Genomic DNA, 25779 nt, shown 5'->3' on the forward strand with positions numbered 1-25779 from the left:
GGCCAAAATGGGAATTAGCAAAGCTGCCTTGCTCTTTCTTCTTGTGCTCAGCTCGGGTAAGAGTCCTTTGCCTTCCACTTGCAAGGGGGAGATGGGGGCCAAATGCTTTCAAGCTCCATGTTGTGAAGACGGGTCCCCAAATCCATGTGCCACCACTTACCTGGATGAGGGTGGGTTTGGGGCTTACTGGCCAGCAAGAATTGCTGTTGAACAGAGTGAGAGCTGTGGTTGCTCTGGTTAGAGACATGAGAAGAGCAACAGCCTTGGTGTGTGCATGGGAACAAATGGCAAGCATTTGCCAACATTCCAAATGGCCAGAAATGGTGGTACCTTTGGCAAGGACATGTGTTTTTCATGTGTAATTGGAAAATATAAAAGGGGTCACAATTAGAAAAGTGTATGAATAGGTTTTAGCAACTAGAAATATTAGAGGCAAGTCCCAGCATTAAAAATTCTAGGTAATGTTTAATATTAAGAATAATCATCTTTAAATTCTAGTTTCTAAACTGAGTTTTTCAAAAACACCCTAAATCAAATCAAATACACCTCACAAATAAGTAAGAATTATATAAGGAGGTGGAAAATATAGGATTTTTACTTTTGTCTACAATACTCTATTTCTGCTTGCAAGTCTTTCATTGAATAGCTATAAATATTTGCATTTCTGAAAAAGGCAGTAATATGTCTTTGTTACACTGAAAAAATCCATAGACTTTGAGAAAGTGGTAGCAAGAAAATGTATCACATTTTTACTGTAGTTGCATGTAGTTTCATTGTTTTCTTAAAGTGTTATGCCCTTCCTAGCAAGTTATGACCCAATCAATATTGTTAAAAAATCAAATGCTATAAATATTATGATAATGTTATGCCAAAGAGTCAACAGAACAGAATTAAGGTTGCAAGGAGGCTACACCATAGAGGGAATTCTTCGATTCTTCACTTGAATCTCTTGATGTTGTGGAAAGCATTACAGCACCACTGTGACATTTTATTTTTTTAATCCAGGTTAATGTTTTCATTCACAATTGACTTAATCTAAATGTCATTTTTGTTTTGAAATATCTAGTGGAATCTGTGAGCCCTGTGCCTGTCATGTGAATTTTTATTGTATCCTTTTCCACTTTATCTTCATTTTATTTTTAACTATGCTTTTCTTTCATGCACAAACTGTCACCACTTAGGGCCACTCTGTCCCATAGCATACACACAGAAAAAAACATCTAGTAACCTCTCTGGATTTGCAGTGGTATGAGAGGAAGTATAGTCTAGCTCTTATATCCATGTTATCAACTCTACATTGTAGATGCAAATTTATCAGAAAGAGCAATACTCAACTGCAGGCACTCAGTTGAAGGAAATTAACTGTACCAGGACTCATGCCAGCCTGTTTCACACTACAGAAGAACGTTCCTTAGGGAAGGGTGAAGTAGTTGCCTGAAAGAAATTTCCTCAGTATCAAAGACATAACTAAATAGCCCTGCAAAGTCTCTTGATCAGAGGCTATAGGTCTGAGCTGAAGGAGGCTTCCTTCTCCCCATCCTGCTGCCATTGGGCAATGGCTCAGAAGGAAAAGGGTTAGAAGATGAAGAAAGAAGTTCCTCTTTTGCATGTCTGTCACTTATGAGGGGGAAGCCATGATTCGTAGCCTGTATGCCTTTTGTTCTGCAACTGTGTAAATCAGAACGCAGAACAGTGGACAGAGCAGGACGGGGGTATGCTGCAAAGACCATGGGCCAAATGCCTGTTTGGGGTTGAAACCATGCAGAATGGATAACTGCCAGAGCCAAATGTTTGTCAGTAGAATCATAGAATCATATGCTCATCCAATAAAGAAACTGTAAAAAAATCACAAGACTCCTGCAACTCCATGTCCCTGCAGCTGTGAGTCATGAAAGTCATAGTCTGGTCAACTATATCTAAGCATTCAGAAATTGCATAGCTGCAATAGGAAACAAACAAACAAACAATAACAACAACAACAACAACAGAAGCACTAAATGGCAAACTCCTTTACAAGAGGATTTTATTTGAGCATTTTTGGTGTTCATTGGTTCACACAAGACTACCTTTTAGTGTCACATATATGGATCACGCAGCTGTAGCTCAGAAGCTGTAAGATTAATTTATTTACCGGTTTATTGTCCTGTGTTCTTTCATTGCAATAGAGGGCAACATCTGCTACCTTAATAATTAGGTAAGATCAAATACAGACTTATTTTTTAAAAAATGATAAACTGAACATGACTACAGTGATAACACCAAAATGATGGCTCATTTCTTGCAAGAGAATTTTAACAGATATAAATATGGTGTGACTAATAAAACTGAAATGGTCCCATATGGGTAGAGATCAGCAACGGACAACAGTTTTTTTGAGTCCCACTTCTACACTTTCTCCAAAGTATGGACAATCAATATATTCTTTATGTCTCTGAAAACACACTACTTTTTTTCATTTTTCTTTGTTCTCTTCACTTTATACATTAGGTTTGTATTACGTTTAATGAGTTTTAGAATGACACAAAGCACTGTTCAAGCCACATCTCTGTCTTGCTTTCCACTGGGTTTTCAGTGACACCACCCTTTACCACACCATGCAAGAAAAGCCTTTTTAAATTAATTAATCAGCTAATGTCACCATTAACTGATTTCTTACTGTAACTAAATGATGATGTTGCTCATCAAGGTGACAAAGAATTTAACATGGAGGTTTGAAATTAATAATTTCTGCACTCACATTCTTACCTCTTTCTCTCTTTTTCCTTTTAGTGCAAGGAAGCATACTAGACAGCTATGTGAAAACAGAGGGAGCTTGGCTGCTTAACCCAAAAAAGCAGATTTATAAGACAAATACTATAGAAGAATGTGCGGAGCAGTGTGAAACTGAAACTAAATTCACTTGCAGGTAATTTCTGCTGGTTCCTATATATATGTTTCAGATGGTGGAAACATGCACATGTACAGATGATGGAGTAGTCTACTTTATCTATTGACTAAACTTTAGAAAAATATCCCAGGAACATGTTCTTCTGAGGTTTGTTGGAAAACCAGAAAGCATATAGAAAGTTAATGCCTGAGAGACATGGATGAAGACAGAGAACAATTAAGAAAATTATGTCAGATTTTTACTGGAAAATATTATTATCTCTTAATGTCTAGCTTCACATGCTGAAAACCAGCTTGACATAGTTTCATTAGGACTCTTACACTCCTTTTGCAGTAGAGTCATAAGTAATTGCTTGGAAATCTATGGTAGCAATAATCACATTGCTCATGTTCATTGCCTTACGTATTATCTTGAGGACATGTCCATTATTCTGAATTTTACATTTTTTGGACTTGGGTAACTTCTATTTACTGTGAGAAGGAGACAGGCATCTAAATCTAAGTCATTTTTCTGGCCAAGCACTCTCTCTGTATTTGCATTTAACAAGGCCCAGGGGATTAGGAAGGATGAAAGATGTTAACCAGTCTATACAACCAGCTTTTGCCCAGGATCCTGTCTTAGCAGAGCCTCTTGCTTTGAGCCTAAGGCTTCTGAGCCTTCCAGACCTCAGCTTCAGGAGCCCATTCATTTTATCTCAGCTGTAAAGAAGGCAACTGGAGTATTGAGGAGAGAAAACCGTGACTGCAGTGAGAGGCTGTCCTCCCATTTGAGGCAGGGAGGTTTTCTCTTCTAATCATCATGAGTAGATCTACCACTTCTGCAGGATATCTTTTTGAACTCAGAATATTGACTGTCTGCAGCGCTCTTTCCAGCACTTGGTTCTTTTTCAGGTTTTTATCAGGCAGGGATACCCTGGTGCTGACTGCTTTATGTATTTTATAACTTTGTGTTTTGAATCTGAAAAAGGTGAGGACCTGACAGTAAAAGGGAAAATGATGCTTATTTTAAAGAGATATAATAACCCTAAAGGATGACAGAGGTTTGCTGACAGCATAAAGTATCACTTACTCCCTTTGATCTGACTCCCCTCTCTGAAAACTACACAGAGAAAGTAAATCTTCAGTAGTACTTAGCCCAGGCAGGTAGGAATGAAGGCAGAGAGGATGAGAGTCTATGTTAAGATTATATATTCACAATTTGTAAGGAGTTATTGCTACCTTTTGGGCTCAATATCATTCCTTATCTTCTACCTCAGGTCCTTAGCCTCTACCTCAGGTCCATCACATGACAGTGGAGTGACTTTAGGATGTTTTGTCCTTGCATCCCTGATTAACTGTGAGATCTCTTAAGACCAGTAGAGAACAGGCTCTATCTGGCAGGGAAGAATCTGGGGGACGAAAGGTAGATGTTAAGCAGAATTTCAAGACCAGGCCAGCACAGTCATCTCAGTGCTTCAGACCAATGAATGTAGGCCAATACTTCTGCCTTAGCTGACTGTTGGACCATGCTTGTAAGATCCAACCATAATGTAAATTTAGCGTTACTAAGAGCTTGGTTTGGATCAGGGGGAAGAACTGAGTTCACTTTTGACCTAGAACAACCAGTACTTCTCAGAGAACTCACGGACTCAGCAGGAAGTTCAGATGTGATCACTCCTCTGGGAAGAGGCTGTGCGAACTGAGAAGTACAGGCACACCTGGACCATGCCGGTTGATCTCGGGGCTACAGAGCAGTTTTGTCATTGTTTAATTTCCTAGAGTAGACCTGCCTGCTTAATGCTATGTTTCTATTGCTCTTCATTGGTTCAGAAAAGTCAACAATAGAAATTACTTAGCCTCCCAAGAGTTTTCCTTGGATACAGTTGTAAAGGTTACACCACTAGTTTTGCAGACTTAACAGCCTTGACACTTACTGAACAAATAGCTGTGTTTTCCAAAGTGCTTACATTGCTTCAAGTAATGATGACCTAAAACATTTATCACAAGGTAATTTATGGTGTTGGTTTGTTGTGTTTCACCTGTTCCTTGGTAACTGCTGAATACTGTAGAATATTCCGCTTCTTGAATGAACACGAATATTTTTGAAACAAGGTCAAGGTCCTTTGTGCATGTATCCTCTTTGACATGTTCTCTGGCATTTCTGGCACATTATAAATGTTGGTGGGATTTTTTGTTTTGTTTTGTTTTACCCTAGGCATGATTTCGTCATATAGCTCCTTTTCAACCTGACTTTGATATGGAGACTCAGAAGTCAAATCACCACTGAAAATGGGAGCTGGGATACTAAATGATTTGTGAAACAGTGGCTGGATCTTAAATGTTGCTGAAATGCCATGCTTCCAAAATGATAACTGAATACTAGAAAGGGTGTTCAGGAAAATAATGCACACATTCAATTACTGTTTCTTACTTTGCTCTCTCCTCTTAATTTCAATAGGGCCTTCTTATTCACCAGTAAAGACCAACAGTGTTTAACATTGGCTGAGAACACCAAAACATCAGTGATATTCAGAAGAACAAATGCAGTTCTTTATGAAAAAAGACGTAAGTTTACATTTTGAAATTATTTCTCTGAGATATCCTTTTGAGTTAGACTAACATAGTGTTATTGTAGCTAGGACCACATCCTCACTGGGTCACACAAAGTGGGTAGATCAGCACTCATCTAATACCAGGTTTCTGGAACGTTGCTGGAAAAGCAAATGCCAGCTTTTTTTTTCCTAGATTAGTGCTCCAGCAACTTCCCTCTTCCCTAAATTCTGGGGATCCACAGGACACAAAAAAACACTGTTGCTCTGAGAACACAGATAGCTCTAGAAGTAAAGGAGGTGCATAAGGGTCCCTTCTCTCCTTTTAAACCTGCCACTAACCCATCTTCTCTGCCATTACCATCTTCTCTGTCTCTGCCAAGGGTACTAGGAGGAGCTACTTTTGTTGGCAATGATTTCTAAGACAGACCTTTGTCCAGTGGAAAACTGGCAGAAACTACCGAATAATTTCATATGCATCTCTAAAGTAATCATAGTTTACCTCAGGGGTACTCAAATCAATTTTATTTTGGTTTCATTTGTTCTCAGAATTATTCATGTGTATGATATAATTAATTGATGTGGTGGTATTTTGGATTCTCCTTTTGTATGTGTTTTGTTTTTGTTTTTGTTTTTGTTTGGGGGGAGGCAGTTTAGTCATAGATTTTTTTTTTTTTTTGTCTAAAGTTAATTTGATTTCCTATTCTATCTGGCAAATAGTAAGTCTACCTTTAAGAAATGGAACCTATCCAATTTTTAATCATCTCTTTAAGAAATCTATCACCTTATGCCACAGGCAGACAAATGATTGGGTTCTAAGACTATTTTTGACTTACATAATCAAGCACTGATCTCTTGCTATATAGAGGGAAGAAGGAATGTATTTCATTTTTAATGTAATGTAAGTTTTATTGTATCATTCCCTGACTTAATAATGCACCAAAAATAACCTTACCGATCAACCAGACGTGAGATAATCAGCTAACCTTTTAATAGAATCAGTGATGCCCTCTGTTAAATGACTTTGTCATCATTGCATTTCACCATTTTTCAATTTGTAACTTTTAAGAAAATATATTAATACATTTGAGAATGTTCAGAAATTGGAAACTCTAGTAGGTAACATAGATATGGCCTCCTTCAACAAAGAAAGGAAATGAACTGGTCTCTCAGGTGGTACAAATCATCCAGTGGTCTCAGAAAGACAGTTTCTTAGCAAAAGTCAAGACTCCCAATAATTAGACTGTAAATACCAGTTCGCTCCACAAAACTGCATTCTTACTCCTCTGTTGACTTGCAAAGCTCAAAAAATAAAGTAATGTTATGTGATTAGCTCACATAAGATTTTACACACTCATTTAATAACTTTATCTGGGTTGCAACTGAGCATCCAAATGAAATTTAATTCAGATATGGTGGATATAAGTTTTCACAGGAGGGTGGGAAAGCATTGGACCACATTGCCCAGAGAGGCTGTGGAGCCTCCACCCCTACAGGTATTGACTGCACAAAGCTCTCAGCAGCCTCATCCAGCTAAGAAGCTGAATGGAGGTTTGAGCCAAAACCTATGAGGGTCCTTCTCAGGCTAATATTTTACATATAAAAATACGCATCTGTGTATTTTTTCTTGTTTTTATAATCTTTGAGGAGATGTTTGATTTTTTCTCTGACATTAAGGTCAACTCATAATTCAGTTTTTGCTCAGGGAGAACTCCCAGAACTAGTATATTTAGAATATTTAGTAGAACTACTATAATTAAAAAAAATAGCAAATGTAATACTAAATTGCCTTTATTAACTCACTGCCTGGCTTGAAAATCTTTGATGTTTTAAATGGTCAGATTAATATAGGAATTATTTTTTCTGGCAGAGATTTATTTTTATCCATCTAAAATAAGTACTGATAAAGCTCTGATGCCCATAGACAGTTTCCCTTTTTGTATATATAATTGATAGATAATTTAATGTTTTGAACATAAGATGTTTTTATTATAGCCATAAACTGGTGGGAATTTCCCTGAACCATGATTACTAAACAATCTGCTGTAGTTGCTATTGTAGAATGAAAACAGAATGGATCTATCAGCAAGTAAGAAAATTCAAAAATCTAAACAAATGTCTTACTTTGAGATATTCTGTAGTGATTTTGTTTCAGTACTGTGATCAGAAGACTGTTATTCTGGCTTACCCTATCATTTTTGAGACATCATTTGGATTCACTGGCATTAGAACCTGGATGACAGTCCTGCAATATTCAGAGATAATCTGTTATGGTATCTTTCTGTGATAATAGGCATGGATTTTAGTTTCTTGAAAAAGAGAACAACCGCAGCAGTAGATATGTAAAAAAAAAAATGTAGTTTTACTGACCTGGAATGTCAAAAAAGTTGTTCTCTTTTCTGGTTTACGAGTTTTTGGTTACTGTTGGGGACATCTCCAAGATTCATACAAAGCATAATAAAGTCCTGACTATGCATATATATATGCATGTCTGTGTATATACACATAAGTACAGTAAAGCTGTAGGAAAAGCTGTGAAACATTCTTCTTTGGATAGTTTTGAGATATCAGACAGTATGTTTATGTAGCCCTTAGTGTGTATGTGTCAGATGGTTTCTCTGTTGCTCATCTCTTCATTCCAGAGGGTCTTAATTATGTGTCCATTCTAATGATAACATCATTTTAATCGGCTGTGATGGAACACAAAGGAAAATGTAGTTTATACCTAGGCAGACCATATCACTGTCCCTAGGACCTGCTTCCATCCAGGTACTTCAAGGAAATTCCTATCACATGCCCAGATATTTTTGCAATACGACTGCTGAAGCCTTTATTATTATTATTATTATTATTACTATTGTTATTGTTATTGTTATTATTAACATGTTTATATTAATAATAAATATATTAATATTTATTATAATAATAATGATAGTAGTAATAATAATGATAATAATATAAAAATAATCACAGAATTTACAGAATCATTTTTGCTATGGCATGTGGTATAGAACAGGAATTTGACCTTCTCTGGGTTATAGAAAGAGTAATTAAAAAAACTAGAATAAAATCTAGTGTTTGGGGATTGCTATGCACATACCTGTTTGTAAATAGTTAACCCAAGGGAACATGGGTTGAGTTTGGGGATCAAAGTTAGTTATTTGTCATCAGACAGAAAGAAACTTAAAGGTTATATAAACGGTCAAAAGTTTATGCAAACAGAAAGAGTCAGTGTTTGACTGATTCAATGTTCAGTTATTCAGGTTTTTAATGTTAATTTATTGCAAAACTGTTTGAGGGTTCCAAATGGCTTCCAGCTACAGTTTCTAGAATAAACTTGCCCATATATATACATTGAAGTGAAGATAGGCCTAAAGGTAGCCTCATAAATCTAGTTCTAAACTACCTGTCAGCCCACAGAAGATCTGGAACTATTTTCAGATTCAAGTGTCAGTTCTTTTCACTTTTGTTAAGGAAGATCAGTGTAAAATGACAGTCTTTCTGTAGGTGTATGCTAATCTTGTGCTTGTACATCAGCTTTGGTGTAAGAAATGATGAGAAAAGCTGTTGCAAAACCGGATCTCCACAAATATCTGATTTGGATGTTGCTTAAAGACACTGAGACAAGCCAGGTCACAACCTAAAAGAGAAGTTGCTTTATTGCAGCTAGAAGGGAGGAACTGGCTGATGAAACATACCCTGTGCATAATAAAATGTTGAATGGGGGGGAGATGTAAAGAATGCTGAAATTCCTGGGTGGGGAGGGGAAGAAAATAAAATGAAAAAAAATAATAGGTTGTTGTTTCAATTCAATCTATATTTTTAAAGTAAAAATGCTTTATGAAGCTTGTCTTAACCAAACAAATAAGTGGCTAACAAAAATTATTCATTTCATCTGCTAATAAACACAAAAGGTAATTTCACTAAGAAAGATTTAGGAATCTCATGGCCAGCATGTTTGGACTTTGGGGAAGTTGAGGTGGGGGGGTGGAGGGGAGGAAGGGTTATTGATAGATTTTACCATTTAACCTTTACTGGCTGTTTGAGAAGAGAACAAGGTTGACATCATTCTCAGTTCAGAGACAGTGAATGTGCAAGCCCTGAGACTGCACGAGTCTGCACTGTAGACCAGGCTTGAAACAGATACTTTCTACGATGCATTTTTTAATGCATTAATTTTAATGATGGGTTCTGCACAGAACACAGTTTGGAAAAATGGTGCACTAATCAGTGTTACGGAAAATTAATGAGAGTTTGAAGTTCTGCTTTGTTATGGGTGTCTGATATTTCTCACCCACTGTTTTGCATTTTTTCCCCATACTGTCATTGAGGATATTTTTTCTCTATAGACTGTGAGGCTTTTTGGGAAGTTTTCTTTCACGTTAGGTCTTGTTAACAGCATGACCCTGTCAACAGTTGCACTAATGCAGCTGTGCAGGTGCTGTGACAAAGCCTTGGGAAAAAAAGATGCAGTTGGGAGCCAGGAATACCTGAATTCAGTATTGCTGCTGAACCATGTCATGTAACCCACTGCTTTGGGCAGAGAATCTATTGAGTTTCCTGCTTCATTCTCCAAGCTGGAGGGCGTACTGCCTGGCAGTGACTCTCCCTAAATTGCAGAGGCAGAAGCTCCAAGGGAACTTGCAGACATCTAAGTTTGTTCTGCTGTGGCAGAGCCACCACTTGCATGCCAACTCTCATGTCACAGCAATCAGCTCTTTGCTTGGAAAGATGGCTGTTCAGACCCCCCAGGGAGATCTAAAAGGCTGCAGTGGATTTGTGGTTGGTCCCTCCTCCTTCCAGGAAAAAAGTGACAACCTTGTGGTTTCAGGTCTAATTTTATGTAAAGGTTAATAATTTAAAAGAATTTAATGTTTTCAAGGATACCAATGCAAACATCAGGCTCATGTCAACATTAATACTCCCCTTGACTATTATAATGACAGGGTTTCATTACTAATCCTTTCTCTACTTTTTCTTTTTTCTTTTCTTTTCTTTTCTTTTCTTTTCTTTTCTTTTCTTTTCTTTTCTTTTCTTTTCTTTTCTTTTCTTTTCTTTTCTTTTCTTTTCTTTTCTTTTCTTTTCTTTTCCTTTCTTCTCTTCTCTTCTCTTCTCTTCTCTTCTCTTCTCTTCTCTTCTCTTCTCTTCTCTTCTCTTCTCTTCTCTTCTCTTCTCTTCTCTTTTCAAGTGACTACTAAGTTTTGAAAGCTAAGGGTACAAAAACATGTATAATTTGCACTTTCAACCAACTACCTGTTTTATCTTGTATTTTATCTTGAATTTGAGCATAATATAACAAATTAATTAAATCTCATTTGTGACATGGTGAACTTTAATGAAAAAATTGATTCTGTATATGCTGAATTCCAATGGACATGTGATGATACTGATTAATTATGCATGTGTCATTTCAGTTTATCTTCTAGAATGCAAGGAGGGAAAAGGGGTGAATTACAGAGGAACAGAAGCCAAAACTCAGAAGGGTGTGCTGTGCCAGAAGTGGGCTGATAGTATACCCCATAAACCTAAGTATGGCCTTTTCATATTTGTATTTTCATGTTTTTCTGAAATGTTGCTAAGCCATTTATGTATGCTGAGTAGTCTTATAAGCAATGCATTTGGTGTTCAAGTTTTTATAAAATAATTTCCTACAATAATTTCCTTCTTTAATCTGAATTGGAACACAGACACCTGCGTAATTGGGGCTGCATGATCAAAGGGGAGTTTTTCAGTCTTGTCAGTTGCGTTTAATTTTGTAGTCATTACATGAGCAAAATGATAGACAGGAAAGCTGTTGGTTCTTCTGAAATAAGAATTTTTCATTAATCTCAGCAGAGCAATTTCTTCTCCTGGCTGAAGGTATAAAAAGAAACAGAATACATCATTCTATCAGTGAATCCATAGACAATCAACAAGGCAGTATTTATTGTTTTTAATGAAAAACAACCAACCAACCAGGTTTACTTAGCAACCACCTAGTGACATAGCATAGCATTCAGGTCAGAGAGAGCTCTCACATTTCAGCAAAGTACTTCTCATAGTATCTCCTGGGAATGTGTGCCAAAGGAGACTTTTCTCTGTGTATTAAAAAGTACCTTGGCTGAGCAAAAATTATTGGAAACTGGATAGCTGGAGCGAATGCAAGTATTAAAGACTTTTCTGGCTTTAAAAACAACAGATTTCCTGAATTCTACAGCTATGGCACTGGTAACCCTTCAGCTAAGGCACTCAGTAGCTGTTAGGAGACTTCTAATGAATGACATCTTCATAATGGTCATCTGATACAGATTTCATGTCTAGAGTCCTCAGATAAACAGTTGGGATATTTGTCTTATTCTCTAATCCCATTTTAATTCTTTTTCAGTTACACACCTGAAAAATACCCTAATGCAGGCCTGGAAGAAAATTACTGCAGAAACCCTGATAATGATGAAAAGGGACCCTGGTGTTACACAACAGATCCTAATACCAGATTTGATTACTGTAACATCCCAGAGTGTGAAGGTCAGGATATGTATACAAATTTTTACCCCTTTTTGGAAGATGTGTTCAAGACTGTGAAGTTATTCTCATACTTTTAATTTTAATTGATGATTTGTTCCATATTTGAGGTTAGTTCAGTTTTTAGTAAAGTTAGTAAAGTTTTTCAACAGCAACCACAAAGATATCAAAAGACTCCCAAAACAGCTATACAAATGATTTTTACTTAGGCAAAAGAATGGTATAAAAATATGTTCTTATATCTTAATCCTAGAATTGAACCACATGATGGTTACTAATGCAAAAGTCAACAAAACATGATAGAAGCAAGGCACAGATTTTCAATTATATCTCAGTCATTCTAATAATTCATCTATTTTAAGAACTATAGTCTGTAATGTATTTTTAAACAGAATACTCTAAAAGTAATCAATTAATTGAATTCAACTCACCTAGAAAATGTAGCTTTTACTTTGCAAAAAAAGGCTGACTTTCAGCCATGGGTTCTGATTAGACTCTTGATTGTCAAGTGAGGTGAGTGTGAATGTTTATGGATCAGTTCACAGGAATTTTCTGTTTCTCTTGTCTTCGTTCTGCCTTGTTCCTACAGTGGAGTGCATGCACTGCAGTGGAGAAAACTATCAAGGAGTAGTTGCAACAACAGCATCTGGACTTGAGTGCCAGCGCTGGGACTCCCAGCAACCTCACTCTCACGGATACCTCCCTGAAAAGTTAGTCAGACTCTGTGATGAGAAGTTTATCATCAAGGTGGCCTGAAGACCACTCTGCCCCAGACAGGCTAATTGATACAGCTAGCCATTAGTGACTTTATTTTTTTGTTGTTGTTTTCCTGTTCAGTTTTCCAGAGAAAAATCTGAAGATGAATTATTGCCGTAATCCTGATGGTGAACCCCGGCCCTGGTGTTTCACTACCAGCCCGAATAAACGCTGGGAATTTTGTAACATTCCTCGTTGCAGTGAGTCTGACTTACAGAGTTCTAGACACAAATACATCTAGACACCTTCTGTTCAGGGTGGTGTAAAGAGCTAGAACAAACAGAAGAGCCACGCCCCACCCTACCCCACAAAAAAGAGGAAAGAATAAGAAATACTGACTTTTAACTCAAAAGAAACAGGAAAGTAAGAAATAATAATAATAATAGAAAGAAATTACCTTGAAATGAGCCTCTGATAGCTCTTTTGAGTGTAAAGATTTCTGTCACAGATATTCCTTCTGTGTTCCCTTTTTGATGGTAGTTTAATTCTTTCTGATAAACTTCTATGTTTATTATGTTTGTTTGTTTTTCACTTCTGGTTCAATTTCCTTTTCCCGTGAAGGCCTGGCCTTGCCACCATACTGGTGGCTTCTCACCAGACATCATCCTTGTCGCCCCTAACTCTCACCAGTTAGTGTACACCTCTTTTATGTTTGCACTAACACCTGTATCTGATGTGCCACTTTCACCCCAGTTTTCTTCACAATATTACCATTTGCTCACTTTCCAGTCGTGTTCTGATGGGGCTGCTAACACTTTGTTGTGTTGTTTCCTGACTGCAGCTAAGGGACCATGTGGCTGCTTGTGAAAATGTTAAAATTAAAGACAAAGAAGATAAGAAAATATTTGTAGATATTTTCTGTACATTTTGGACTTCCCAAACATTTTGCTCTTTAAACCTTATCTGCCAGGAAAGCTATAAATCTGACCCAGTAAAACTCTGTGTTTAACTCTGCAATAGCAACACCCCCACCAGAACCTGCACCAGGACGTCAGTGCCTATCAGGAAGAGGAGAAGACTATCGAGGCACGATATCTGTTACTGAATCAGGAAATACCTGTCAGCACTGGAGCGCTCAGTCTCCTCACAGACATGCTCGCACTCCTGAAAACTATCCCTGCAAGTAAGTGAAACCTCTCCTGTATTCGCTGCCCATGAGAAGTATCAAGGCGCAGAATGACTTCATTTTTCTTCAACTGTGTTGCAGTCTTCAAGCTACACCAGTGCCAATCATCTTTTCAGTTGTTTTTTTCACACATTTTCCTATTTTTATTAACTTCTTGGTTTTGGGTAATAGCATGTCCTCTTCTGACTTTAAAGCTCTGTTTAATTATCTTTTTCCCTCTTCAGTTCATCTTTTTACTGTATTGTTGCTTGAGCAAGACTATGTAAAATAAGAAAGTAATTATTATGATACTTGCTTATGACTAGATACTTTCACTCTATGTTTCTTCTGCACTGTTCTTGGCCTCAAAGTATTACATGAAGCACAATCCTCAAATCATCTACTCATCCAGTAGGTGTCTGATTTAGCACATCCAAAACATCAGTGCATTGCAATTATTCATCTAGTAAAGGGCATCAGTAAATGCCTATAGCAGTTACCCAGACATAAATACAGCAGTAAACTGGACAGCAATATACATTCCCTCCTTGTTCATACCCTTTATCAGGCTTCCATGAGCGGCTTTTCTTAGCCACGTTTTCTGTTTCAGGAATTTAGAGGAAAACTACTGTAGAAACCCTGATGGTGAGAAGATGCCATGGTGTTACACCACCGACAGAACTGCTCGGTGGGAATACTGCAACATTCCCTCCTGTGATGGAGTAGAGCAAGACGCTGCTGGTAAGAACAATGGGAGACATCTGAAGTAGGGAAGTGTTGTTGAGTTTTATTGCAAAAAACCTTAGGTGGCCCTCTGCTGAGTTGTATCATTGTTATAACTCTCAGTAATGTTATCTAGTAGTTGAATTCCTGAGCCCGGTGCGGAGCCTGGGCTAGTATGTTCAGTCTGATGGAGAAGTGCAGAGAAAGTACTAAGCCACCTACTGACCCAACTTGGGAAAAATTACAGTAACAGAGGTATTTGTCTTTTACCGGAGGGTGGTTCACTCCACTTCTAAATTTTAAATGTTCTATGGAAAAATTAATTAGCTTTACATGCAAGTTCATTACAAATTGAGTTCAAAGCAAAACCTAAGGTAATTTATAACCACTGTACCTAAGCTTCATTAGAAGTAATCAAAATGATATTCTCCTTACAGAAAGTAGGCTTATTTCATGTGCAAGTGTGTGGTAGTCACAGACATTCCCCTAGTCTGCAGAAATCTTGATCCACGTGTGAATATTTTGATTGTTAGCTGAAATAAACATGCATGCGTGACAGTATAATTGATGTACAAGTGCTTTAAATCTAGCATATCATGAAATTTCACAAACATTTTAGTCTTTTTGATCTACAGTTTGAGAAAGATTTTGTTACAAGGAGCATGCTGTGGCAGTCAGTGAAGTATTCTGGCTTGCTGTCTTCTGTTGGCTTTCTGTGTTCACATATAAATGTCCAAGTATAAAGATTCAAGGGAAGCGTTTCTGTTATTCACTACAGCTGTTGATGGGCCTGAGCAAGCTCAAGTTACTGAGGAGTGCTATCGAGGCAATGGTGTGAGTTATCGTGGCACAACATCTTTCACTGTCACAGGAAAGAAATGTCAGGCCTGGAACTCAATGTCACCACACCGTCACAATAAAACGTCAGACCGGTTCCCAAATGCGTATGTGTATTTCCCATTTCCATGTTTCCTTCACGAATGACCACTCGTAATCATATTTTTGTTTTTAGCACCTTTAAACAACAGTGATTTTAAAGTTGGCAAAGGAGCATACTTGATAAAAATTCCTTCCTTTTTTTCTTTTTTTTTTTTTTTTTTTAATATGGAAAGATTATCTTTTAATATCATCTTGAAACAAAACACAGTTGTTACTATTATGCTTTAGACTGTTAACTGTTTCTATATTGCTTTTAAACAAATTAAAAATTTTCATAAACTTTTCCTTATACTGAAACAAACCATTTCTATACAATAGTTTATTCCTGAATTTAAGTTTTTGCTTCCTAGTCTTCACAGATGAGTGAATTTCTTATTCTTAACACTTAGTATTTATTTATTTTGAAATTTAAAAAGATATGTCTTCCTAAAATCTATTACTATATTTAGAAAAGCAAAAAGAATTAGAACTTTAATATACATATCTGCATTTACTTATATGGATTTATAAACAGTATTACACAGAATCACAGAATCACAGAATTTCTAGGTTGGAAGAGACCTCAAGATCATCGAGTCCAACCTCTGACCTAACACTTAGTAGTATATGCCTTCAACAGTGAATAAGTACTTGTCATAATTAAATTTTCTTTCATAATTAAATTTTAATTTCAAAATTATTTTCTTTTTTCTTGATTTCCTTATGCTGGAAATAAGATATCTGTTTGACATTGTACATGATAAAAGATATGCACTATCTCTGTTCCAGTCCTGCTTTCTTAAATATAATTTCAAGTTCTTCTCAGACCTGTGGCATGGATGGGCATATGATATGCTTGCATTTGTAGGGACCTCAGGCAGAATTATTGCAGAAACCCAGATGCTGATAGCCGGCCGTGGTGCTACACCACTGACCCAGGTGTGAGATGGGAGTACTGCAATCTGAAGAAGTGTGATGACAATTTACAAATCACTCTACCGAAACCTCCTCAGACAACTCTGGAACCAGATCCTGGTGAGAATAATTTCTGCTCCTCTCAGGAATAACAGAAAAAAAAGAAGTTGCTTTTTATGCAAAAGTCATAGAATTTAGTGAGAATGAAAGAGAATTCTAAATAATTACAGAATTTAATATAATAACTCATCCACTCTCATCACTTAATGAACTTTCTTGTAGAATTTTATAGGATAGTTTCTGTATTCAATTTTAGATTAATATAGGATCTTTCATCTGTGATATCAGGCAATATTGAAAACACAAGGAAACAAATGGCTGATAGTCTATACACTCTGGTGGGAGGTCTGCTAGCAGTGACAACAAATACGGAGGTCATGGCATTTTGCTGGAAACTGTTCCAAGAATATATTTTCCTGTGCCATATCTCCAGGGCTCCATTTCCTACCAGACGACAGCTGGCCTTTTGAATTCAGTTCAGATACAATTTTGTTGTATCCAGCTTTCTTTTTTTATTCTGTCCTGTTTTTCAGGTTGAAAAGTAGTAATTTTGAATGACTATGTATTACTGCCTTTTACGTACTGTAAAACATGGTGATGAACAGGTAGCAGTGCCTATAAGGAAAAGACTTCATGAGTGCATGGCCTTTGTGGTCCTGGCTTCTGGAGTCAGAAGGGGTCACCTGAATCTAAGCTTCTTTGATTTATAGCTTTCATAATCATGAAGAAAGCTTTTCAAATGCAAGCAAATTAAAATGTGACTGCTAGAGACCATTGACACTACCTTTTCCTCCTTTCCATGTACACATATTAAGTAGGACATATAAGTCCTAATAACATTTCTTCAAATTTATTTCTGCTACACCACCATCAAGAATGGATGTGGCCCAATAGCTCACAGCTGACAATCATAACAGTCATTTCCTTTTCCTTTTTCTTCACAGAATGCATTAATGGAAATGGTAAAGATTATCGTGGCACGGTAGCGAAAACTGCAAGGGGCAGGACTTGTCAAGATTGGAGGTCTCAGAGACCACACAGCCATGACTATTTCACTCCCTTGACTCATCCAGAAGCAGGCCTGGATAACAATGTAAGCAGCTGCTCATTTAATATTTGCTGTCATTGATCTTTTCCTCCTTTTCATGGCCCCTGAGCAAGCATTTCATGCCAGGTCTTTGTAAATTGATTTGTTTTCCTCAGTTCAATCCAAGAACCTGATCACATTAATTCATGCTGACATGATCAGTCTGTTCTTCATCGGAACGCACAGAGATCCCAGCAGCAACACCAAATGCTTTTGAAGCATAGTCAAAGGGCTTCAGATCAGCATTTGCTTCTCGCCACTGCTGAGGACTATCTGGAGTTGGTCTGTGGGCAGTACCTCTGCCTCCTCTGCCAAAAATATACACCAGGGTCATAGGTTTCAGTGTCAAGAGTGACAGGTGAGATGTGGGGGGTTCAGTGTTCAGTCCAAGTTCCTTGAGATATATACATGATGGTTTGCAGCCCTAAGCCTTTACTAATTCCCTCCCCCTACAAAGCCCTCCAACTTCTGCTGCAGCCCATCATGCAAGGATATAAATGCTTCTGACCCATTCTGTAACTCATTCTCCATCTCTAAACTTTATCTCTAGTCTTAACATGTGTACCCATTAAAAGATTTTATGTTTCCAGCTGTATGTTTCCAGCTTGTAACATCCCACATACATGCTTGTCCAGTTTGTGGCTAGCTGTGAATGTGACATAAAGAGCTTGCTTGATGCTGCCAGCTTGATTTTTTTTCCCAGGTACATGACTTTAGAGCTTGTTTTAGCCGTTTCTCTGATAGTGTCACATAGACTTTATTGAATTCCAGCTCAGACTGGGGGAATGCTCTATGAAAATCTGCTCACCATAACCTTTTGGCACTTGCATACAGTAATTAGTAGGGACTCTTGTAGAAGGGAAGCAATTACCCTCTCCTTTTTTCTAAGGCATGGGTTATAATTCAAGAGTATAGTTTCTTCTATAACTAGAAAAGTACCTGGTAGAATTTCTTAAATAAAGAGGAGACTACAATGGGAAATCAGAGTCCAGGAGCTCAAACTGTTTTCTTTTCTTGTTTCTAACTTCTGTGGGCAATGTGGCAGTCTGTCTCTGTCTATACCCCATCTCCCCTCCTGTCTGCATTACTTACCGAATGCTAGCTCTGGGCAGGGCACAGAGGGTGAAGATGTTCTGGAAGACCAGGACTGTGTTAAGCCTGTAGGAGTGAGATGCTATCTCAGGGCTGAGTGGTCTTGCTTTCTGTCTTTTAGGGTGGTCAATAAAGGCATGTGCAGATGGTGGGATTTGATTTGAGATGACACTGCCTAAATTCACATGCTTCCATGTGAGAGCTTGCAACTGTATGATGTATCTGCTGATGGAGATTAGTCAGCACAGCCTGTGAACCCTACACAGTAGGGTTCATCACAACAAAATTCAGCTAACCCAAAACCCTACGTGTGTGGGTGAACACTACACCCCTGCCCCTGGGACTCATAGGCAACACTAAGTTGAGCAAGATCACCTTACACAATACCTACTTACCCCACAATCATGAAAACAGAGTGGGTGTGAAAAGACCTCAGAGCTGACACTGCTGTTCCTGCTAACTACAATGGAAGTAGGAGTTGACAATTCAGTGCTTCAGAAAACCTCTAGGTCAAGATCTCCTACATTTCTTGAGAGGTCAGAAATCCAAGCTTGCTCTAGAGAAGCTTGCTGCCAGGAGACAGTTGAAGAGATTTTGTTTTTACTATCTTTTTTTAAACTCACACAGAAAACAGAAAAATTACACTTTTTTTTTTTTTTTTTAATGAAATAGAAACAATTTATCAGGAAGGAATTGAAATTTATTTCCCAAATTTAATTTGATTTTATTCTGAAACATGCATTAGATTTTTTTTTCTTCCTCTTCTTATTAATAGCTGGTATCTTCATTCTTTGTTACAGTATTGCAGGAATCCTGATGGAGATGTGAATGGACCTTGGTGCTACACAACAGACCCAAGAAAAGCCTGGGAGTACTGTGACATTCCCAAGTGCCGTAATTATTCCTTTAAAGACTAGTGTCTCTCTTTCTTATATGACCATCTTTTATGACCTCTGGAGAGCATTCAGTGATTAATCTGAAAGACTATTCTAAGACAGTGAAATAGCTTTAGAAAGATTAAGGCTTTGGGGAAGTAATGCTTGAAACTAGTGTCTGAATTCTTAAGAGTAGTGCTTACTCCTCAGAAACCCCAAGTAGAACACAAGATTTTCCTGGAGCACACTGAAGCCCATGGGGGTTTTGCCAGGTATTTCAAAATGTGGCTGTCCTGCAGAAATTGTCCCTGCTCCTGCTTGGTCACCTGGCACAACTGAGTCATAAGATGCGTGTGGCCAGGCTGAACAAGGAATACTCTTACCTCAGCAAAATTTTTGCATCCCCTGCTCATGTGACTCTGGTTCTGACCTGGATGTAAAACAGATTGTCCCTCTTCTGGCCCCCAGTATTTAACCAAATTCCCTTGTCTTGTTCATTATTAATAACGCAGTTCAGAACTCTGAATGAGGTGGTGTAAAAATGTAGATAGTCATAATGTTTTACGGCATTTTGATTTCAAATCCTTTCGTGTCCATCACAACAAAAGCCAGGCCAGGAAATAGTTCCCACTCAAAACAAGGGTGACTTTCTTGATGCTTTATCCTCTCAGCTGCAAGCAACAGAAAATATGCTTATATGTTTATGTACCTCTGATCAAGACCCCAAAACAGAACAAACAAGAATAAGATGCTCTATAATTTGCACATAGCGTAACTATGAAAGTACTACTGCCTTGAAAGTGTTGGGCTGGGACTTGTAGGGGAAAAAATGCATTTTCAAGCGATTATTGTCTTCATTTGAGGATCCAGTTTCTTTTTAAAGTACTTTTTTTTTTGTTGTTCACTTAAAAAGCAGAGGAAATATGCTTTTGCCTTCAGCTTCGTTATTTAGTTCCTTTTGCTGACAAAAACAAATCTATATGCCATGTTGTTAAGAGTCAGTTTTCCATGGCTAAATAAAATCTGCCATTTTTGAATAGTTCTGAGACATCTGAAGCCTGGCATAAGAGTGGACAGATTTTTTTTTTTCCACAGAGACAGGGATTGAATTTCATGTGCTGTACCACTAAGATTAGTTTGAATACAGCTGGCTCTGCAGCTTTTGCATTGCTGTCATTTGTAAGAATACATTTAAAGATGTTGGGAGAATTTATTTCTTCTTTCTCTTTTCTTCTTCCCTCCACTCCTTTTTTTTTTTTTTCCACCTCATTGGAGTTTTAATCGTGTATTTTGCTAAAAACCAAGAAGCATATGAGAAAAAAAATTACCAGACATTTTTAAGCGTGGCAGGTGAAGGTAACCTAACGAAACATAGATGGTATGTAGTATATAACTGCCTGCAGATCAAAACGTGAAGAGATAAGTATAAGAGGTTCAACTTCTAGTTTTCTGAGTGCAGAGTGAATACATATAGCAAATACTCCAAAGTTCCTCATAGGGAATTTTTTTTTTCTTATTCTGTAGCTCCTGCTCAGTATGAGTGTGGGAAATCCAAGGTCAAACAAAAGTTGTGTGCTCAAAGGATTGTTGCTGGGTGTATTTCACATCCACACTCCTGGCCCTGGCAAATCAGTCTCCGAACAAGGTATAGCCATTCACCATTACGCTAGACTTCACAATCAAGAAACTTTTGCATCTCACAGGATGTTACTGTACATGGTTGCAACACTCTAAGGGAAAACTTAATTTGCATTTAAAAACTGTAGAAGGCTTAAATGCCTCTAAACTAAAAGTTGAAAATAAACTTTATTAGGCTATTCATTTATTCTAAATTAGGTTGTTTAATAATCTTTTAGAAGGTAATTTAGATAACCCAGAATACTCTTATTTTATGACAAATACCTATAGAATAGGCACAATTGCTAATTTGAAAAATGCTGTTATTTCACTAAAAGGAAGAAAGAAGTTAAATCTGTTATTATGTCCTGCTGTAGAGTCAGTATCCTACAAGGAGAGGAAACAATTTAAATTAATAGCTACTACAGATCTTGTTTAGGAATCAAGGCCAGTTCCAAAGCTTTCTGACTAGGATCAGAGCTGGATAAAAGCCATGATCTCTAAAAAAGTATACATAAGTGCATAAAAAGTATACAAAGTGTGCATAAGGCTTTCCACTAATAAAAACACTGGTTAATAATAATAATAATAATAATAATAATAATAATAATAATAATAATAATAATAATAATAATAATAATAATAATAATAATAATAATAACAACAACAATAAAGCTGTTTTTGTAAAAATGTCTACACAACACTACTGTCCTTGTAAGAAATATTGTTCAAGGAAAGTTAAGTGTTTGATTCCTAATAAAAATGCAGAATAAGAGCTTCAGTTTGTAAAGGCTGTGCTAGAAGGGTTAACTGATGAACTGCAGTGATGTGCAATTGACTTGCCCACCTTAAACCTTAATTTCTGCTGTATTACAGTTTTGGCCTGCATTTCTGTGGGGGAACTCTGATAGACCCACAGTGGGTTCTTACTGCTGCTCACTGCCTAGAAAAGTAAGTATCCATCATAATCTGCATCAGAATTCTTAAATATGAGATAGAAAATAAGAGGAGAAACAAAATGGGCCTAATAACCAACCTGAGCTGTCTCTCTACTCAGTTTGCACATACAAGAATTGAGCCAAGGCTATTTGTCATTCATTAAAGCAGAGTTTTGACTGAAAAACAAGGAGTGAGAAGTGATAAATTTATCCAGCAAGGTTTGATTTTGTAGGCCATAATAAAGGATTACAAAACTAAGCTTATGCCAAAGCTGGCTTTACTTTTCTTCTTTTGATAGCAGAAGGTGCCCAACAGTGTCATAAGAGTTCTACTTCCTGGGTGTGCATTCATCAGCTCATTGTGTGCAATCATTTCCAATAGGTCATCACGGCCATCTGCATATAAAGTATATCTTGGATTACACAGAGAAAGAGCATTGGAGTCATCAGTGCAGAAAATAGATGTTGAGAAATTGTTCAAGGAACCGCACAGAGTGGACATTGCTCTACTAAAACTGAAGAGGTATCATTTCACCTGAAGTGTTCCTTCATTCTGACAGGACAGTTTTGGTGTGCCTCTATTTTGACTAAATAGTGATTGGTTGGGGATGTCGTTGAAATGTATATTTCTTTACATGCTGTGGCCCTCTCTTTGTTCCCTTTCTGCAGAAACTCCAGTGGAAAGCAGGGTGATTCAGTTGCAGGGCTTCAGAAAGGGAAGGGGCTGCTTTGGGAGGGGAGGATGACTAGGGATGGTGACACAGGCTGGCAATGTGCTTGGTGCCAGCCATTGTGAGGCAAGGTGAAGGCAGCAGAGTAGATGGAGGTTGTGCCTAGAAGAGCTTTCACTGTGCATCTCTCCCTACACACTTCTACTTTGGTAAGGTAATGAGGATTGAAAGCTGCAATGTTAATATGTGTGAACCCATACTTTTTCCATGATAGAGTGAGGGGATTTTTTCCAGTAGTTGTCCTCTGTGCAGGCAAGTAGTATGAACTTTTGATACAATACCTTTGGTTGGCCCTGCTTGCATATGTTTCCATTGGTATGAAACTCTCTCCAACATGCTGTTGGAGACAACACCACCACCAACAACAAAAAACATTTACCTGAAGCTTAGGATTTCAAGGGAAAAAAAAAAAGGCTGACTGTATAAAATCTCTTTAGAAAACTGAAGGTACTATGAAGGATAAATGCTTTAATGATTGCTCCTGAATGAGTGTTTTGTTTGTTTCTTTCAGCCCAGCAATCATCAATAATCATGTAATCCCAGTTTGCTTGCCTAAAGAAAATTCTGTGTTAGGAGGAAGAGAGGAGTGCTATGTGACAGGTTGGGGAGATACAAGAGGTGAGACAGAATTAACACACCCAAAAGCTCCATTTTTGGAGCTGGGTATAGACTTGTGTCCAAAATACATTCACTGTGTGCCAAAAACACTCAAAAAAGAGCTTGTAAGTGTCCATATTTTCCAACCTAGATGATTCTATAATTTTATGATGCTTCATCACAATTCATCAGGTACTGCTTTTCTTTCCAATGTCTCCTGATTTAGATTGTCCAAAATCACTCAGACTGATGTAAATTGAAACTCCCTAAACAAGTACTAAAAGAGGAGAAACAGACCTAAGGACATCAATTCTGTGATTCTGTGATATTTACTCATTTCTCAGTCCACTGTGCTTTTCCTCAAAGTGGTCTTTTACACATTCAGAAGGAAAGTTTTTCTAGATTTAGGCTATTTCTTAATCACATGAAGTCAGTTTGCTCATTCTCTCCAGTGATTTTTCTCCCAACCAGCCTTGTTCACAAGGCCTCACTCAAATATAAACATGCTCACATTTTCACACCTCCTACTTTGTCTTGTCTGAGAAGAGCATCTTATCTTCTCTGCCTCCTTGCTTCTGCCCGTCATGCCATTTTCAATTGCCTACTTCCTACCTGCTTTCTTCCACAGAGAGAAATTCTCAGATACTGACAAATAAAATGGCTTGGGAATGACTCCCCCAAATATTGTGGGTACTGAATCCATATGGATTTACTGTTGGAACAGTAAGGGCAAGCAGTGCAATGTGGATTTTGGTGGGTGGTAGAGGATTATAAGTGCCATGATGCTGATAACACTTACTGATTTTGGAATCACTCTATGTTATACATGAAAAGTACATGCATAGTGCACAAATGCTACACTTATTTTACTGCTTATTCCTATCACAATGTTGTTTTGCAGAGATGCTCACTTACCTTTGTCATTCATTGTGCTGTTTTTTATTATTATTTTAATATATATTGTTCATTTGCAAAGGAACTGGTGGTGATGGCTACTTAAAAGAAACTGGTTTCCCTGTAATTGAGAATAAAATATGCAACCGCCCTGAATTTTTGAATGGGAAAGTCAAAAGTCATGAACTGTGTGCTGGGAATATTCATGGAGGTACAGATAGCTGCCAGGTAAGAAATTCTATGAGTATCAGTTTTTATTGTAAATGTTTTCCGATCAGATAGTACGTTGCCTTCTGTTCCTTAGAGGCTTAAAATTAGCCTCAGGATGTTGCCACACCACCTGGTTTAAGGGCTGAAAAATGCATGTGGATTCTATTCTTTTTTTGCTCCTTCATATGCTGCTAGGAAGCACGGCAGGTAATTTTTCAGATACTTCTGAACTACAAAGCAAATGGAAATACATGGCAGCCTGAGCCAGGTGTATGGGAACCAGCCTGGAATGACTAATGGTCTGATGTTTTTCCAGACCACTTTGTTTGTCTCAGTTAGACTAGCTCCAATACTATAGCTAAGTTAACAATCCAAGTCATCCCAGTTAGCATTAAAGGATCAGTAGAGTGGAGTTTGCCATTTAGGCATACCAAAGGCCAAAGGAACAACGAGTTACCAAGCATCAATGCCTGTGCAAGTCACTCCATATGAAGCAATCTTCATGCTGAACTTTCCTTTTGCTGAAAAGGAAGAATATAGTTGGCAATTGCTCGTAATATCTCACAAGCAAAGCATGAAGGCTTCTCCGGAATTCTGTTTTGAAATTTAGTTCTTTGGTTTATTTAAATGCATGAAAAGGCTTAGAAATGCTTAACATACTGAATAAAACTGGAGACTTTTCTTCCCTGAAAAGGTAGAGATGACTCTGGAAAGAAGTCCAAAACCAGCAGATTGCCTGCCTCAGTAGGCAAGTCAACACCACTGCCAACACAGCACAGCTACCCTATTCACAAATACGGTGATGGTCAAGCAAGCCATTGAGGGATGTGCATTCACGTCTTAATAACTATGTCTTGAATGCATGCACTCACTTGGTCTCTGACCATGAAGCTGTAAACACCTCAGAGAAGAGACTGAGGAAGGAAGCACAGATTAACAGTTACTAAGGGCAGTAAGATTCCTGATGTTGACATTTATTTGACTAGAAGAGTTGACAAGAAGAGAGAACTTTACAGTATGTGTTAGAAAGCTCCTTTCTGGTTAAAGCTCCAGTGCTTTCTTTTAACATATGAAGACCTCTCATGCAAGAGATATTTCTGTGCCTCCTGTAAGAGTGCCACGCTTTGCACACTGGTCTTTCATTCTGTTCTTTCTCACTCTGTTTAGGGGGACAGTGGAGGACCTCTAGTCTGTCTGGACCAAGATAAATTTGTCCAACATGGAGTCACTTCTTGGGGCCTTGGCTGTGCCCAACCCATGAAACCTGGAGTTTATGTTCGAGTTTCTAATTATATTCCTTGGATTAGGAGTGTAATGGAAAACAACTGATACTGGGTATGGACTGC

General features: G+C 37.7%; 1 protein-coding gene across 1 annotated transcript; it reads left to right on the top strand.

The window, feature by feature from the left end:
• Window positions 1–7: 7 nt before the first annotated feature.
• LOC116487806 (plasminogen-like) lies at window positions 8–25762 on the top strand. The gene is made up of 19 exons (XM_032185007.1): window positions 8–56; window positions 2770–2905; window positions 5324–5430; window positions 10829–10943; window positions 11779–11918; window positions 12505–12625; window positions 12753–12871; window positions 13632–13794; window positions 14387–14517; window positions 15278–15443; window positions 16286–16452; window positions 17337–17485; window positions 19372–19465; window positions 20971–21091; window positions 21940–22014; window positions 22384–22524; window positions 23244–23350; window positions 24306–24451; window positions 25601–25762. Exons 1-19 carry the CDS (start codon window positions 8–10, stop codon window positions 25760–25762), a joined length of 2409 nt encoding a protein of 802 aa, XP_032040898.1.
• Window positions 25763–25779: the final 17 nt, after the last annotated feature.

This window comes from Aythya fuligula, chromosome 3 (genome assembly GCF_009819795.1).
Source record: "Aythya fuligula isolate bAytFul2 chromosome 3, bAytFul2.pri, whole genome shotgun sequence".
NCBI classification, from domain to species: Eukaryota; Metazoa; Chordata; class Aves; order Anseriformes; family Anatidae; genus Aythya; species Aythya fuligula.

Excerpts from the sequence above, each read along its gene's own strand:
- LOC116487806 (XM_032185007.1), top strand. The coding sequence starts at position 8 with ATGGGAATTAGCAAAGCTGCCTTGCTCTTTCTTCTTGTGCTCAGCTCG. Across the intron at positions 11,919-12,504 it reads TAACATCCCAGAGTGTGAAG|TGGAGTGCATGCACTGCAGT; the intron begins GTCAGGATATGT and ends TTGTTCCTACAG. Across the intron at positions 22,525-23,243 it reads GCTCTACTAAAACTGAAGAG|CCCAGCAATCATCAATAATC; the intron begins GTATCATTTCAC and ends TGTTTCTTTCAG.